At 45.3% G+C, this 17,038-nt stretch overlaps 1 protein-coding gene across 1 annotated transcript in view; it reads left to right on the top strand.

Annotated features, from left to right (window-relative positions):
* ABCA13 (ATP binding cassette subfamily A member 13) overlaps nt 1-17,038 on the top strand; it is a 409,559-nt gene that overhangs the window by 130,257 nt on the left and 262,264 nt on the right. Inside the window, exons 30-34 of the mRNA XM_055589635.1 lie at nt 1,305-1,395; nt 5,888-6,064; nt 7,952-8,258; nt 13,353-13,467; nt 14,648-14,977. Coding sequence (XP_055445610.1) covers nt 1,305-1,395; nt 5,888-6,064; nt 7,952-8,258; nt 13,353-13,467; nt 14,648-14,977 — 1,020 coding nt within the window. The remainder of the gene's footprint in view (nt 1-1,304; nt 1,396-5,887; nt 6,065-7,951; nt 8,259-13,352; nt 13,468-14,647; nt 14,978-17,038) is intronic.

Below are 17,038 nucleotides of genomic sequence, written 5' to 3'. Positions count from 1 at the left end.
TGTTCTTGCCTGGAGAAACCTATGGACAGAGGAGCCCGGTGGGCTACAGCCCATGGGGTCACAAGAGTCAGACACGACTTAGTGAGTGAACAGCAGCAGCGGCAGTGTAAGAATAGAAACAAGATTTTAAAAAAGCGGACACTGAGGTTTCATCACGGAGTCCTGTCATCTGTAGACAAGAGGCGACTATGAAATTAAATAGCTAAATGCCGAAGGTGGTTCTTATTTGAAAATTGTCAGAAGTCCTCAAGTTATAAAGTTGTTTGGTAAAGGTAAGTCAGGATAACATCAATATTCTCCAGAGAGCTAACAAATCCCCAAATTAATCCCCACTCAGAGCTCCCCCTCCCTTCGGCTGATCCTGCGTTGGCACCCCGCACCTACATTTTCACTCTCAGTGGCTTGTCGAGTATAGTAAGTGGGTGGTACCACAGTGGGCGTGTGCACATGTCCGCTGCAGGGTAAGCAGGCAAGAGGCCATCAAGCTGATGAAAGTAATCTTGGAGAACCTTCCACAGGGAAACCTTTGACCAATGAGGTGGAGCTCGAACTGTCCATAGTGAAAGAAGATGTGCATGATGATACGAAACGTGCTTCCAAAGAGAAGGCTTTGAATATTGCAGGTTCAAGACAGGGTTTGGGAAAAGGCTGAAACCTTTCGTCAGCGTTTTTGTAACAATGACCCCCTCTTTATAACTGGCCTGTGGAAAAGGCAACACAAAGGATTTATATAAAGGACCACCAAATAGTTTTGTTAGGAAGATTTGAAAACAAATCAACACTGAATTCATTCTTTGTTTTTAATGAGTGAGTCCTAAGTGATTCAGGCGTGTTCAACTCTGTGATCCCACGGACTGTAGCCCACCAGGCTCCTCTGCCCATGGGATTCTCCAGGCAGGAATACTGGAGTGGGTTGCTATGCTCTACTCCAGGGGATCTTCCTGACCCAGGGATCAAACCTGCATCTCTGACATCTCATTGGCGGGAGGGTTCTTTACTACTAGCACCAACCCAGGAAGCCCCTTATTTTCAATATTAGTGCATAATTACAACTATCACTCAAATTGTTTTCAGTCTTAATGCATATTTACAATTATAACCTAAGTGGTTTACTTTTGTTTTTCAAGTAAATTCCTGAGCAAATGTTGTCCTGTTATTCACTGGGGTGTTTTAAAACCCTTTACAGAGGACTCACTTTTTGAGCCATTTTCCTGTATCATGAAACTTGAAATAAACCTAGCAAGTATTATTTGACGAGAGGAATGGTGAGATTATTTTTGTTAAACTATATTGTTTTCCTCTAGGAAGCCCTGAAAAACAAATTTATAAGAAGCTTTATAAAAAGCCAGCTGCACATTGATGTAGCCAAACTGACTGAAAAGCTTCAGATCTTCGGTAAGTGTGGTGGATGGTGTGGTGGGTCCACCCTCCGGCCAGGAAATCTCTGGGTGATGCAGATAAGCCACTGCTTCCTCCCCCAGTTTCTGGTTTCTCATGTTAGATGAAGAGCTTGAATTAAATATACTCCATAGTTTGCTTATAACTGAAGTTTTCTTACCTGCTGATTCGGGGCTTGAATAGTAAGGGACTTAGTTCAATAGGAAGGGTTCTGATTTAAATACATGAATTGCAAGGTTTAACACAAGTTTATACAAGAAATGGCTATCACTGAGTTACTAAGTCAATTGAAAGCATTTATATTGATTTCAGGATTTGAAGATCTGAAGCTTAGATAAAAAATTCATCAATCAGCAAATGTTTATCACATGCCTACAGTTTATCAATCTGTGACTTCATTTAGATACTCAACAACCGTTTTGTGAACATGCAGGAGAGTCAAACTCTGAGCGAGAATCTGATTTGCCAGGTGCGTCCCAAGGATGCTCCCAGGAGCGTGGACCAGCAGATGGAATGGAAGTACTTCCAGGAGGGGAGGAAGGGTGTCAGGCCATCCGAGGCCCCCGGCACTGTGCTCATGCCCGGGACAGGGGCTGTGTCTGCCTGGAGCATGAGGGTTAGTGGGGGGCAAGGCATTAGTGATTTATGGCCTTAGAAAGTTTAACAGTATTTTTAAATAGATATTACTGCCTTGAATCATGTTTTCATGTAGTTAAAGCAGACTTGAAAACAGAGTCATTCTGGAAAACTGGCAAGTGGCTCCCTTGCGAGCTGTGGGGTGAGGATCAGATGGTTCCTGTCCCTACACTGAGGCTCATTACTCTGTGTGCCTGCAGCCCCACTAGGGCTACCTTGGGGCACAGGGACCAAATGCTTCTCCAGCACCCTGCTGAGAACCCATACCACTTCTCAACAGGTTTCTATTTTCCATATTATTCAGTGAAGTGCTTTTTTTTTTTTTTTTTGGTTCTTTAATTATTTGAAGGTTTATAACTTAATTTAGAAATATTTGGGATTTTCCATTTATCTTTATGTTACTGACTTCCAGCTTCAGGTCGCGGTAGTCAAAGCATGTACAGTCAATATGACTTCATTTGTTCCAGATTTGTTGACTTAATGCCCCTGCATGGTTAGCCTGGCTTCTCCATATAATGGTTCTATGTGGGGAGGGGATGCAACCCTGTATGTCCTTGGTTTTTGTAAGCCTGTTCTATAGGCTGTTAAGGAGTGTGTGTTTATATTTCCCGTTATGGTTGTGGATTTGTCTATTTCTCCTTGATTCTGTCAGTTTAGGCTTGATTTGTTTTGAGACTGTATTTAATTTTCTACTGAGAACATGTAAGATCTTTATTTTATTATGTTTGTATTTAAAATTTTTGTTTCTTTCTAGCAGTTTTACTTTACATTTTACATCATGGGTTTCCTGCTTTGGTTTTGAGGCACTTCTTGAATTAGTTTCTTGATATCATACATTTCGGGAGAGTCTTAGTAATTTTCTCTTGGTATGTTACTTCTGAGCAATTTTCTCTCTAATTCTCCTCTGAAACTCCAATTAAACACCATGAAAGATTTTCTTTGTCCATATGCTTATTGTATCTTTTTCTCTTGTTTTCTAATCTTTTTTTCTCTGTGCTTCAGCTTGAGATCTTTTTTTTCTTGCTTTTTTTAAATCCGCTCATTCTCACCTCAGCTGAGAGTTGTTTCATTTGTCCCGTTTCCCAATCTAAACTTGCAATTTGATTCTGGGTTGGTTTTTTTTTTTTTGGCCATACCTCTTGGCATGTGGGATCTTAACTCCCCAACCAGGAATTTAAATCTGTGCCCCATGAAGTGGAAGTGCAGAGTCTTAACCACTGGACTGCTAGAGAAGGCCCTGGAGTTTTTTTTTTTTTTTTAATAATAGTTTTCAGTTCTTTGCTGAAATTCTCCCTGATTTCATCTACTTTTTGGACAGTTGTATCCAAAGATTTTTGAAACATGTATTGAGTTTCTTGTTAGTTTTTCATCTTTTTTTATTCTGGATTTTTGGTTATTCTGTTTTATGATGTCCATGAATACTAATCAGTTGGAAGTATCTCTGGAAGCTCTTTGAAGCCTTCACACAGATTTTTAAAAATCATCTGTATTTTCTAGTTGTTTGTCTTCAGCAGGTTGTCCATCACTATCATTAATACTTTAATATTGGATCCTTTTAGTCTGCAGGCAATTGTCCTTCACATATCAGATATTTTCTTGTCATTTCATTGAATCTTTCACCTGTATGTAAAAAATAATGTCATTTTAATCTTTAGGTTCATTTTGGATCATTGTTTCTGTTTTTTGTTACTCATTTTGTTTGAATTCTCTCTTTCATGTTGGAGGGTTTCCTTAAAATGTTTGGTGAGGTTAAGAACGAGGCGCTGAAACCCAGTTGGATGTTTCTCATGTGCATAGAGCTTATTTGGCCTCAGTTTCCTTCTGTGGGTCTCAGCAGAGGGAGGGCTTGTCCCCAGGGGTATCTGGCAGGGTCAGAGCTGGTGAGATGCTCTGGCCAGGACAGCTCCCCTAACAGCAGTGGCCCCAGATATTGGGAAGCCTTCGTCTGGAAGAGCCAAAAGCATCAGGATGGAGGCAGTTGTTGAACATCATTTTTAGGGCCAGAAATGGGGGAGCTCAGGTCTCCTCGGAGAAGGCGATGGCACCCATTCCAGTACTCTTGCCTGGAAAATCCCATGGACGGAGGAGCCCAGCAGGCTGCAGTCCATGGGGTCGCTCAGAGTCGGCCAGGACTGAGCTACTTCACTTTCACTTTTCACCTTCATGCATTGGAGAAGGAAATGGCAACCCACTCCAGTATTCTTGCCTGGAGAATCCCAGGGATGGGGAGCCTGGTGGGCTGCCGTCTGTGGGGTCGCACAGAGTCGGACACAACTGAGGCGACTTAGCAGTAGGTCTCCTTGCTGGTCACGGCTCACACTAGTGTGTCTCAGGTCCTCAGTCATAAGCATCGAATGGGAAAAATGCTCAGCTTCTCCTGGCAAAGCTTGGCTGAAATCACTGTAGAATCTTGTCCCCTGTGCCTGTGTGAGCCTCTGAGTCTTGCTGCCTTTGCAGGCTGACTGGGACCCCATGGCCTTCCTGTACCTCCTGCTCCTTGGTCCTGTGTGTCTTCCCTCTGTCTTGTTGTGTGTGATACAGACCCAGGAGAGAAGCCGGCCTGGTCCAGGCCTCTCACGGTGGGCTTTTGTGCCCTGTCCTGTTTCCATCCTCTCCTGTGGAGGTGCCCCCCCAGCACTCCCCAGCACCCTCGTCAGGCAGGGGAGGGCATTGCAGTGTTCAGACTCAACAAATGGTGAAGACTTGAGAGGCTCTTGTGGTACACTTGCTCCGTTGAGTGAGAGCTCTCTCCACATACATGCTGCTGCTTTTGGGGGTTGAGGGAGGGCTCTGCACGGGACCCTGAAGCCCATGGCATTTGTGTGGGGCTGCTTTTCTAACAATACACATGTACACACAGAGCTATAATGATTCAGTTATATAATGATTCAGCTATGCCAAGCCCACTTAAAGCAGCTTTGGTTCTGTCCCTGGGAGACAAGCAAAGCCACACTCTGCAGAGGCCAAGTCACTCCTTATTCCATGAAGCCTCTGGAATGACACACAGTGAAATTTCTGGCAAGCTTCCTGGGCAAGCTTGTAGAGCACACATTCCAAATGACAGATGATCAGCAACACAGAAATGCCCCCTTTGCCCCATGCTGCCAAATCGAACACTTTCCCATTCTCTATCAAAAACAAGAAGACAAAAATCCCCAACAGTCAGAGCGCCTCAGAGTGTGCAGCCCTCCTATTTTCTAGCTGTTGAGCTTTCATTAGGAAGAATTGAATTAAGACTGGTGCCTAGTTCTCCTCTTCAGCAGCGGGAACCATGACAACAGGAGGTGCTCAGTAAGCACTTACACACACGAAGTACCCACGAATGCTTAATCCTCAGGACGATCCCATAGGGGATTCTGCTTTCTTCACACTTCAGATGAGAACACAGACTTTGACATTTCAGACAACTTTCCAGTGTAAACATGGAGTTACAGTAGAGCTGATTCAGGAGCAACACTGGGTCTTGTCCCCATTGCAGAACCCGCTACCTGGCTGCCCTGAGAAGGTACAGAGGGGGCAAGGCTACCTCTCGCTCAGAGCTGGCTTCCTCCAGCCCATGTCTCTCACCTTCTTTCCCTTGGTTCTTCATTCCCTCTGGCCCCTGCTACTGACTTGCCCATTGGTTGCAACCTCACCTTCTGTGATTTAACTGTTTTCTTTCCAAGTATCAACATCACAGGGAGTGTTTGTGAAAGTTTGCCCTCAGCATGGAAGTAGCAGTTTTTGCATGGAACAGAACTGGACTGTTTCGAGTCATTTTCTGATGAGGGAGCTTATTTGCATAATCCCCGCTGTAGGAACCGTACATGCTGTGCCGAGAAAACTTGCTATGTCCTCGTTTTATGCTCCTCAGGAGGGAAGTTGGATGCCATGTTGAACCACACGGGCGCCGGCCGCCTGCGCTCCCTGGGCCGCGTGCTGGTCGACCTGGCCTCCTGCGTCCGGCTGAACCGCTTCCGGGGCCTGGCCTCTGCTGCCGCCCTGGAGGCCACAGCACAGGAGCTCCTGCGGAAGAACACTTTGTTGGCCAGTAAGTATTCAGTTAACACGCATGCTCATAAGGGCAGCGCTTGCATATTTCTCCCCAAACGTGTCTTATCATGGCTCCAAAAGAAAAGGAGTGCTTTCCAGGTAAAATGAGTAAAGCAGAATTGGTTGCCTTGAGTTGGTGGAAAGATTGGCCTTGTATGCTATTTCCAGTGTCTGTTCTTCCCAGTTTATTAAACTAATTTACTAGTTTATGGTTAAATTTCGCATGACACATTACACGACACGTAATGCTTTTCTTGATTAAATCTATGATTTCTTACATCTGTTATTTTTACCATGGTGTCTCAACATTGTTGGTGTCAGCAAAGAAGAGACAGTGGCTAGTTCAAGTCTTATTGAGTCAACATGAATATGATGTATTCTTGTATTCCTTTTGAATAAACAGTGAATTGTTTGTATTCAGCTTTGTGTTAGTTTTCTAAGGCTGCTTTGACAGTATCACAGACTAGTAGCCTAAATAGCGGAAATTAATTTTCTCACAATTCTGGCATCCAGGTATGGGCAGGCCTGGCTCCCTCAGAGACCTCGCTCCTCGGCCTGTGGACGGCTGTCTGCTCCCTGTGTCTCTCCTTGCCTCCCCTCTGTGTGTGTCTGTCCAAAATTCCCCTTCTTATAAGTATCCCAGTCCTTCTGGGCTAGAGCACATCTTGTGACCTCATTTTCACTTGGTGACCTCTGTGAAGACTCAGTCTCCAAACAAGGTCATATTGTGAAGTACTAGGGGTTAGGGCTTCAACTTATGAATTTCGGGAGGGCAGACTTGAACCCACAGGGGATTTTATATAAGAAGTTGGAAGAATTCCTATAGCAGAACACAGAAACCAAAGACATCAATTCTTAGGAACATATATTATCCCATAGAAGGAAATCCTGATTATTTAAGCAGCCTAGTGTGATTTTTCAAGTCCTGAAAAAATGCAAAGGAAATTAATTTTTATGTATTTATGACACCACAGTGTTGGTTTTATTAAAATAAAAAAGATAGTTCTTTTAAATTACAGATATCATTTATGAATATTGACATAAAAATCTTGAGCAAAATGCAAGCAAATGAAAGCAGTACTTTAAAAGGGTTATATTACTATGACCAAGGGAGATTCATTCCTGAAATCTGAGAATAGGTTAACAGACACAAATTAATCAATGTGATATGTCACTTTAATAAGATGAAAGGAAAAAAATCATCTCAGTGCAATAAAAGAATTCCACAAAATTCTACATTGTTTCATGATAAAAACACTTAATAAACTAGAAATAGAAGGAAACCTACCATGATAAAGGCCATATAAGAAAAACCCACAGCCAGCAAAATATTCAGTGGTGAAAGACTGAAAGCTTTCCCCCTAGAATCAGGAACAATGGCCACTTTCGACACTTCTAGTCAATTTTATGGACTTCCCCAGTGTCTCAGTGGTCAAGAATTCACCTGCAGTGCAGGAGACACAAGAGATATGGGTTCAATCCCTGGGTCAGGAAGATTCCCCTGGAATAGGAAATGGCTACCCGCTCCAGTATTCTTGCCTGTAAAATTCTGTGGACAGAGGAGCCTGGATGGCTATAGTCCATGGGGTCATAGAGAGTCGGACATGACTGAGTGCACACACACACATACACAGTCAATATTATATTAGAAGTTGTAGCTAGAGCAAGTACTCTAGAAAAAGTAGGGAGTTAGGAGGTCTTGGTTCTACCTAATGGCTGAGGGCTGTGTCACACAGATTAGCCTCATCTGCCTGGAGTGAGGCCCCTGCATCATGGGGGAGGGACTGAGCTGAATGTCTTGGATGGTCTGGTCAGACCGGTGCTGATGCGCTGTGAGCCTCTCCTAGGTTATGATGACCCCTTGTTTGCCCTTTTCTGACCTTAGGCATCATATTCAACAGTTCCTTAATTGGTAAGAACCTCAGCTCAGAATCTCTGCAGCTACCGCCCCAGGTCACCTACAGCATCCGAACCAGTATCTTGTATAGCATGAGAACGGATCTGGTGAAAAACCCTTTCTGGAAGTTCCACCCTCAGAACCTCCCAGCCGACGGGTTCAAGTATAATTACATCTTTGTGCCACTGCAAGACATGATCGAAAGAGCCATCATCTCGGTGCAGATGGGGCAAGAGGCCCTGGACCCGGTCACACAGGCCCAGGCCATCCCATACCCCTGCCACACCAGTGACCTGTGAGTACCCCGGCCATGGGGGGGACCCTGTGTTGGGAGACCGGATAGAGGAAAATCCTGGAGCTTTTGCATAGTTGTTCCACTACAAGGCATTGGAAGAAAATCCATTCTCCATTTTGATTTCCTAAGGCTCATTTCTGTCTGAGCCATCCAGATAGAAGAAGAATTGTTGAGACAATGTGTTCGGTTAAAACTGACATCAGGCATCTGTAGCCTCAAACACCCCTTGGAATAAGTTTGACGAGTACTATTCAAGGGGGCTTCCTCCCACCTGAACTAGGGAATCAGAGAAAGCGTGTTTGTTCTTCAGCAGAAATCCTTACAGTTTAGGTCTGTGCCACTCACATGTAGGGGTGGGGGATTCCCAGAGGCTTGGGGCGGTGGCTTAGTGGGGTCCTTGTTGAACTGGGTAATTCGGTGGGTGATCTCTTGGGGTGACAGTGAGGGGAAGGTCAGTTGAGGGAACCCAGGGCAGTGCTCACCCTTGGGATGCTCTTCCGTTTTCGACGCTCCAGAGTGAGACACGGGTGGTGATGTGGGTGGTGCTGTGTTTAGAGAGGTGTGCGTGCATTCTCATCCTTCCTCCTCCTTGATTATCCCAGTGGGTTAGTAAACAGGACTGGGAAAGGAGAGGATGAAATCCGACTCCCTTCTCCAGGGCTGGGAAAGCCACACACTTCTGTGTGTGCATCTGGCACAGGCTGGGAGGGAGGGCACAGCCCTGATGTGAGACTTGAGAGCCCCGGATTCACCCCTCTCTGAGTGCCTTCCTCGCCCATATCATGAGTCACAAGGGACTCGAGCCCCAGTGCTGGAGAGGGTGGTAGAGGCAGAGAACCTGCATCAGCCTGGCACTGGGGTCATGGGTGGGTTGGAGGTAGATGAAGGGGAAAAGGCAGTCAGGAGGCCAGGAGGGTGAGCTGGGGTGAAGTGTAGTGGGCACTGGAGGTTGACCACCACCCTGCACTTGCACCAATGTCATGCATCTTGAGAGACAAGAAAAAGAAAGCTTTCTCCAGTGCTTCTTCCTGCATGTGCAGTTTTGATTCAACATGCTCATCATTTTCTGTCTTTGAACTCCCGGGACGCTGCTAATAGAGGCAGGGCACAGAGAAAACACTATTAACAAGGGCATTATTAACATGCAGATCAGGGATTCGCCACCTTCAGGAAAAGTGATGGTGACAATGGAATGTTTATGAAGATCAGAGTATCCTTTTAAAAAGACTTAAATGAAAATGTTTGATTTCCTCATTTCAAAATTTGTCAACAAGCTTTTGTTTGGGTTCCAGAGTAAGGATAAATATTCAGAAGAGTCTGGAACAGGTTTGTTTAATTCATGCTGTCCAGATAACAGGGAGGTGACAGTCCTTTTTCTGAGGTCACTTAGACATCCCTGATTTAATATGTTTCCTTTTTTGTTAGGTTTTATGAACAAATGGCTGTCAAGAGTTGAGAAAATAGAGGGGAAAAAAACATACTTCATACCCTCTCCTAAATCATAAGTTGGTTTATATTGTTTGCAGAGTATCCTTGCTGACCTTGTGATACATATTTTATATACTTGAAATCATGACATCTTGCTAAGAGTGCAATTTTTGTGCTGTTTCTTCATTTGAAGCCATTTATGGGGCATTTGCTATGTGTTATGTATGTACTTGACTGTCGTACTTGATGGTGAAAATAGGTGTTGCTCCTGCCTTCTGGAAGCTTGCAGACAAGGGTTAACCAAGACCATGTGAACCCCGAGAACTATGGTCACCCTCCCCTGTAGGATGCCCCAGGGGTGAGAGTCAGAGGACCTCTTCTCACCCAGTTGGGAAGCTGGTGGAGGTGCACATGCGTCAACATTGTGTATCAACCTCTTCCCTGAGGTCCGAGTGAGGATTTGAGGCCAAGCAAAATGACCGTGGTCCTTCTCCCCTGCCTCCTGCTCCTTCATTTTCTCTCTGTCTGTAGTTACTCCCTTTTCAACACACTTCTGTGTGTTAAAAATTCACTTGGTGCACACGTAATTTCCTTATTTTCTTGTTCTGTTGTTATTTTTTCAAAGAACTGCACTTGGACTTTATCAATTCTCTTCTTTTGTCTTGTCTAACTTACTTGTTGTTTCTGCTTTTATTTTTATTACTTCTTCACTTTTATGTATGGTCAATTGTTATGCTGTTTCTTTGGTACTTTTTAAAAAGATATTAATTTATTTATTTGGCTGCATTGGGTAGTTGCGGCATGCGAGGGATTCTCTCTAGTTGTGGTGCATGGGCTTAGTTGCCCCTCAGCGTATGGAATCCTCCCAAATCAGGGATTGAACCTGCATCTCCAACATTGCCAAGCAGATTCTTAACCACTGGACCACCAGGGAAGTCCCTGTGTCTTTGATAATTGTCTTTGATAATGGAGACTCGTGTTTGATTCATTATTTTTAATGTTTTTTTCTTCTCTTTAATTTATGTATTTGCCTAAGGTGATGACTTTTCTTTCAATCTTTATTTTAACCACTTCCCATAGATCTGATATATGACTTAAAGTTCATTGTTTTGTAGACACTTGCAGTATGGGTTTCTATAATCTTCTTGACCCAAGAGCTATTTAAGTAAAATTTCTTTCAATTTCCAGATGGGGATTCTCAGGAATTTTAAGCATATGAAATTACTCAGCTTACTCCTAATAAGAAAAATTCAAATTAAAACTAGTCTGAGATAGCATTTAAAAAGTCAGATTGACAAAAATCCAAAAATTGCATCATACCCTAAATATTGCTGATAAATTCTAATACTTGCATTTGCCACCAGAAGATACTGTCTTAATCATTTTCACTTTTTGGATTTATGGCATTTTCCTCTATCAACCAATATATAATCTGATGAATGATTTATGGGCACTTGAAAATAATTTTTATTTTCCTGTTTTTGTAGTGGAAAATTTACCTGCATTAACTTTGTTATTTAGGAGTTCTCTGTCCTTTTTGTGTCCACTTCATCTGTCCTGAGCTAAGAGAGAAATCACAGTCCCTGCTTCTGGAACGTGCCCTCGATTTTTCCTGTGGTTCGGCCTTCTAGTCTTGAGGTTGAGTTGCTGCGCAGAGCTGTGAATAACTGTGTTCTGGGCCTTTCTTATGTAGTATGTCTTTAGTATGTCTCATTAGTATGTCCTTAGTAGTATGTCACGGAGAAGGCAGTGGCACCCCACTCCAGTACTCTTGCCTGGAAAATCCCATGGACGGAGGAGCCTGGTGGGCTGCAATCCATGGGGTCGCTAAGAGTCAGACACGACTTCACTTTCACTTTTCACTTTCATGCATTGGCGAAGGAAATGGCAACCCACTCCAGTGTTCTTGCCTGGAGAATCCCAGGGACGGGGGAGCCTGGTGGGCTGCCGTCTGTGGGGTCACACAGAGTCAGACATGACTGAAGTGACTTAGCAGCAGCAGCAGCAGCAGCAGCAATATGTCATTCTACTTTGTATATGATTAAATTAATGGGGTCTGCTTTTCCTCCTTTCTTTTCTCTTTCTGGATTCTCATTTGCTGCCATGCCTTTTGCCCATCCTTTCATCTTAAACTTTTCTGAAGTGTTTTCTTTCAGGCGTGTCTGTTGTGAGCAGCACATAACTTCTTACACAGGTGAGGTTAGCTGTTCAACAGTATGAAATGCAATTTCATGTGTATATATGGTCTTAGTTGTGTCTTATATTTTTCTTATTTATATTTAGTCATGTTTTGCTGTTCTAGTGTTTGCCTTGTAGTTGTAACTTTGTATAAATATTATCAACCTTTTTTTTTTTTTTTACCATGACCAATAAAAAACATGATTTTTCTTCTTCCACTAATGTCTTCCATTGTACCATTAGAAGATGACTGAACTTGTAGTCTACAGTCGTCAGTGTTAAAAAATTAGCCTTTAAGAAAAAAGATTGATATCTTTGTACGTGTTGACTGGTGGGTCTTCGTTGCTGCGTGCAGGCTTTCTCGAGTTGCTTCGGGCAGTGGCTTCTCTCCATTTGTGGTGTGCGTGCTCCTCACTGTGGTGGCTCCCTGTTGCAGAGCATGGGCTCTAGATGGATGGGCCTCAGTAGCTGCAGCTCATGGGCTCTGGAGCGCTGGCTCGGTAATTGTGGCATGTGGGCTTAGTTGCTCTGCAGCATGTGGGATCTTCCCAGACCAGGGATGGAACCCATGTCCCCTGCATTGCAAAGCAGATTCTTAACCCCTGGACTGCCAGGGAAGCCCGAAACAAATAGCCCAATAATAGCCTTTTATTTTGGATTTCATCAACTTTATTCTTCCTCTCTGGCTCATTTCCCCAATCTTGCAATTTTTGTTTTTTGTCTCATTTTTACATTTCCAGGAACAAAACATTTCCAGTCTGTCTTGTCACCTTATTTTTAATATTTGTTTCAGTCTTATTTTTATTAGAAATACAGTCACTTCTTGCTTTATCCTTGCTTTATCTTTACCCAAAAGAATGCACAAAAGTCATTCTTTTGTGGGCTGGTTTGTCTTCTGGTAACTTCCTGAAGAAGATCTCCTGAGATGAATTAACCTGAGTTCTTACATACATTTTTTCGTGTAACTCTCCTGTGAACTTGATTATGTTTAGCAGCTTTTTCAAATAGTTGGCCATCTCTTCCAACTATGTATCAGAATCACAGTGTCAGTTTTTCCTTCTCTTGTTGGTTTGGACTCATTTCCAGGAGCAGATTGGAAAAGGGTTGAGTTATACATCCATGTATTGTAATTTCTCTTCGATTTTTTATTCTCTTTAATTTGCACGAAATGGCCTCACTCTGACAAGTCTGTGCAAAACATCTGGACTTCTCTGGATCTTGGATAGTGACTCCACGAACCCCAGAGTCTGATTCCTCCAATTCCAGGCCCCTCATGACTCTCTCTTTACTCTGCTCTGTGAGGTTTAGCACTTAGTATCCTTCAAAATCAGGGTACCCAGCAGTGGTTCTGCCCCAGTCATAGGGTCAAACGAGGTTGTGTTCCTGGGTGAACCCCAGGGCTGTAAGGACTGCAGGATGAAGTGTGGGAGCTAGACTCACTGAAAGCATCTTGGGGCAGCCTGGATGCTGACCGGCCCGTCCCCACAGGTTCTTGAACAACGTCGGCTTCTTCTTCCCCCTGATAATGATGCTCACGTGGATGGTGTCTGTGGCCAGCATGGTCCGAAAGCTGGTTTATGAGCGGGAGATCCAGCTGGAAGAGGTAAGCAGCCTGGGTGAGGGGAAGGGGCAGCGACTGGGGGGTGGCCGGATACCCTGTGTGTTTGGCTGGGTCCCACTGTCCCAGGAGACCCGTGCACTTGGAAGCTGCATGCCCTGCCAGAGCTGGACGGGTGACACGTCTGGCTCACCCACAGAGAGGAAGCGAGGCTGCAGATGGTCCCGTGAGAGTCGCTGACTCAGCAGTGTTGGTGCTCATGTGACCTAGACGGACATACAGACAGAATTACCGTCTTCGTTTACAGTTGGAATTCTTTATGTGTAGCCTTGCTATTTTTGTTAAAACTTGAAACTATCAAAACTGCTTTTAAGAATGAAAGTTCATAACAGCATCCAGAAAAGACCAAGCCTCCCGTTCAACTGGGCCGATGCCTGGGCACACGCTGTCCACTTGTTCATTAAAGAAAAGGAAAGGTGCAGAGACTACAAAGTGCATTTCATTCAGTTTTGACTAGAATCGCACTTTCGTTTTGTAGGTAGTTTACCTGTGTGGAACACATGCATTCCTGGATTTCTGTGTTTCTTCCCCATCCAGCTGCACCCCAGTGTGGGGCCTGGGCCTTGGGGTTAGTGAGGTGGGGGTGTATCCAAATTATTCTCATCTTTGAGTATTCAGCCCCACACCCAGAGATGTCACCCCATTATAGATGGGCAAACAGGAGGTTAGTGGGTAGATAAATTTTAGTGTTATGATTTTAAACTGAGTTATTTTGCAAAACTCGCTCTAGAACCTGAGCAATAACCCTCACAGAGAGCAGCTTAAGGCTCCGTGTTTCCTCCTTCATTTTTCTGTTTGTTCTTATTAAACAAACCCAAGACACACCAAATGACAAATAAAAGAACACAATCGACGGAAGCTCAATAAACAAGGGAAGGCAGCAAGAGTGTGGCTGGTCAAGCTGGGGTCTGGGGTCCCTCCTTGAGGTTGGTCTAAGGTCACCTGGTCCCAGTTCTTACCTCTTCACAGCCAGCGACCTGCTCTGCTGGGATCTCATTCAACTAAACGCGGACTCTGGGCAAAGTGTCTGGTGCGCTGTCTCTGGGGCCAGGTGTCCACGACAGCGGCCCTCTTCCCCTGGCCCACGCAGCTGTGGTCTTCCCGGGAACCTGCCCTGCTTGCTCTCAGTCCCCGTGCTGACCTGCTCTCCTCCCTGTGTTGACAGTACATGAGGATGATGGGCGTGCACCCGGCCGTCCACTTCCTGGCCTGGTTCCTGGAGAACGTGGCCATGCTGACCGTGAGCAGTGCCGCCCTGGCCCTCGTCCTCAAGGTCAGCGGCGTTTTCACCTATAGCAGCGCCTGGATCGTCTTCCTCTTCCTCCTGGACTTCGGCGTGTCAGTGGTCACGCTGAGCTACCTCCTGAGCGCGCTGTTCAGCCGCGCAAGCATGGCCGCCCTGTGCAGCAGCCTGCTGTATACGGCCAGCTTTCTGCCCTACATCGTGCTGCTGGTGCTGCACGACCAGATGGGCACCGTCCTGCAGACGGTCCTGGTAAGTGTGTTGTCACTCAGTCGCCCATTTGTGTCTGACTGTTTGAGACCCCACGGACTGCAGCACACCAGGCATCCCTGTCCTTCACCATCTCCAAGCGTTTGCCCAAGTTCATGTCCATTGAGTCGGTGATGCCATCCAACCATCTCATCCTCTGTTGTCCCCTTCTCTGGTCTTCAATCTTTCCCAGCAGCATGGTCTCTTCCAGTGAGTTGGTTCTTTGCATCAGGTGGCCAAAGTATTGGAGGTTCAGCTTCAGCATCAGTCTTTCCAATGAGTATTCAGGGTTGATCTCCTTTAGGATGGACTGGTTGGATCTCCTTGCTGTCCAAGGGACTCTCAAGAGTCTTCTCCAACAACACAATTTGAAAGCATCAGTTCTTCAGCGCTCGGCCTTCTCTAAGGTCCAACTCTCACATCCGTACATGACTACTGGAAAAACCATAGCTTTGACTAGATGGACATTTATCGGCAAAGTGATGTCTTTGCTTTTTTAATATGCAGTCTAGGTTTATCCTAGCTTCCTTTCAAGGAGCAGTCATCTTCTAATTCGGTGGCTGTAGTCCCCATCTACAGTGATTTCAGAGCCCATGAAGAGGAAATCTCCTGGTAAGTGTGCTGTGCTGTGAAACTGCAAAACAAGACTGCATGTCCCCGGCAGCACACAACCCGCACTCTCCACGTCTCAGCACACCGTTTCAGCTCTGCAGGGCTTCCCACCTCCCATGGTCTGTCCTCCCAGCTCAGAGGCAGCCTTGCCATGGGTGGGGCCACCGCGACCACAGAGGACAGCCTGTGAGAGACTGTCACTCGTTACATGATGGGGACTGTCCTCTGAAGACTGTTTCACTCAAGAGCATCTTAAAGGAAGCCCTTTACTCTGTGTCTCTTTATGTGAAATGAAACAGATTTCCAAAGCTATTTTAGAAGTAAGAAATACACATTTTTTCCTTGAAGTATCATGAATTACTTTACATTAGGTGGAAAGACCTCTCCTTTGGCAGCATCAGAGTCACTCATTTAGAATGTACCTCTCAAAGCATTAGAATACTTGCTGGTCTGTGACATAAACACTCAGAAGACGGACGCTCATATGCTTTGTGATGACGCCTGGCAAGCATGGTGCTGAGACACAGCAGAGACACAGGGCGGAGCCCCGCACTGGAAGGGAGGAGGAGCTGGGGTTAAAGGCGTTGTTGCCACGCAAACATCCCACGTGCTCAAGGGCAGGGCAGGTCCTCCCCGCAGGCCGGGAGTGTGACTGGAGTCCCCCAGCTGGAGGGAGGATCTGAGGAGGGACCGGGGGGAGAGTCAGGCAAAGATAGAAGCCTCCAGGTGCTGTATGTTTTCTCTTGAATGTGGAATCCAAAATATGCCGGAGCCAGCCGGCAAAGTCGATCAGGTCCCGAGAATGTGCACGACGCGGCTGAGAAAGAATACTACAGCAAAGATGGGGTTGAGAGGGTCAGACCTGTCTCCACAAAGGGAAGCGGTCTGACCACGACTTTATTCAGCATCTTATATTGATACAGGGGAGCGTGAGAAAGACAAGACAGTTAACATTCTTCTTGGCTGACCTATACATCTTACGAAAAGTCACAAAAAATCTTGAGAGCATGGGAATGGCACCCTGTTATTATTTCTTACACCAGATAACATTTCCTTGTGCGTGAGAAGTTTGTCCAGAACTCCAGGTGTCTGCAGTTAATAGTCGCCTAATCTCTGGGGTGGCGGGACAGAGAGCTATGTTTGCAAGCAAACCCTCAAGGACTGAGGCAGCTCCCAGAGCTGTGTCCTTTAGATAAAGGACCCCGTTCTCACGGGCAGGTCCCCGCAAAAATATACAACAAAGGACCATATAACAAAGCAGAAGATGACTCATGGATACAGAGAGCAAACTAGTGATTACCAGAGCGTGTGGTGGTAAGGGAGTGGAGGGAGGTGTAAGAGAGGGTAGAGGATTAAAAGGTGCAAACTGCTAGGGACCAAATGAACATTCCGAGGATGTGACATACAACACAGGGGGTAGAGCCACTGTTTTATGGTAACTCTATGTGGAAT

The sequence above is a fragment of the Bubalus kerabau genome, chromosome 8 (assembly GCF_029407905.1).
Source record: "Bubalus kerabau isolate K-KA32 ecotype Philippines breed swamp buffalo chromosome 8, PCC_UOA_SB_1v2, whole genome shotgun sequence".
NCBI classification, from domain to species: domain Eukaryota; kingdom Metazoa; phylum Chordata; class Mammalia; order Artiodactyla; family Bovidae; genus Bubalus; species Bubalus kerabau.
The sequence above is the reverse complement of the archived record's forward strand: the minus strand, read 5'-3'. Positions and strand labels throughout refer to the sequence as shown.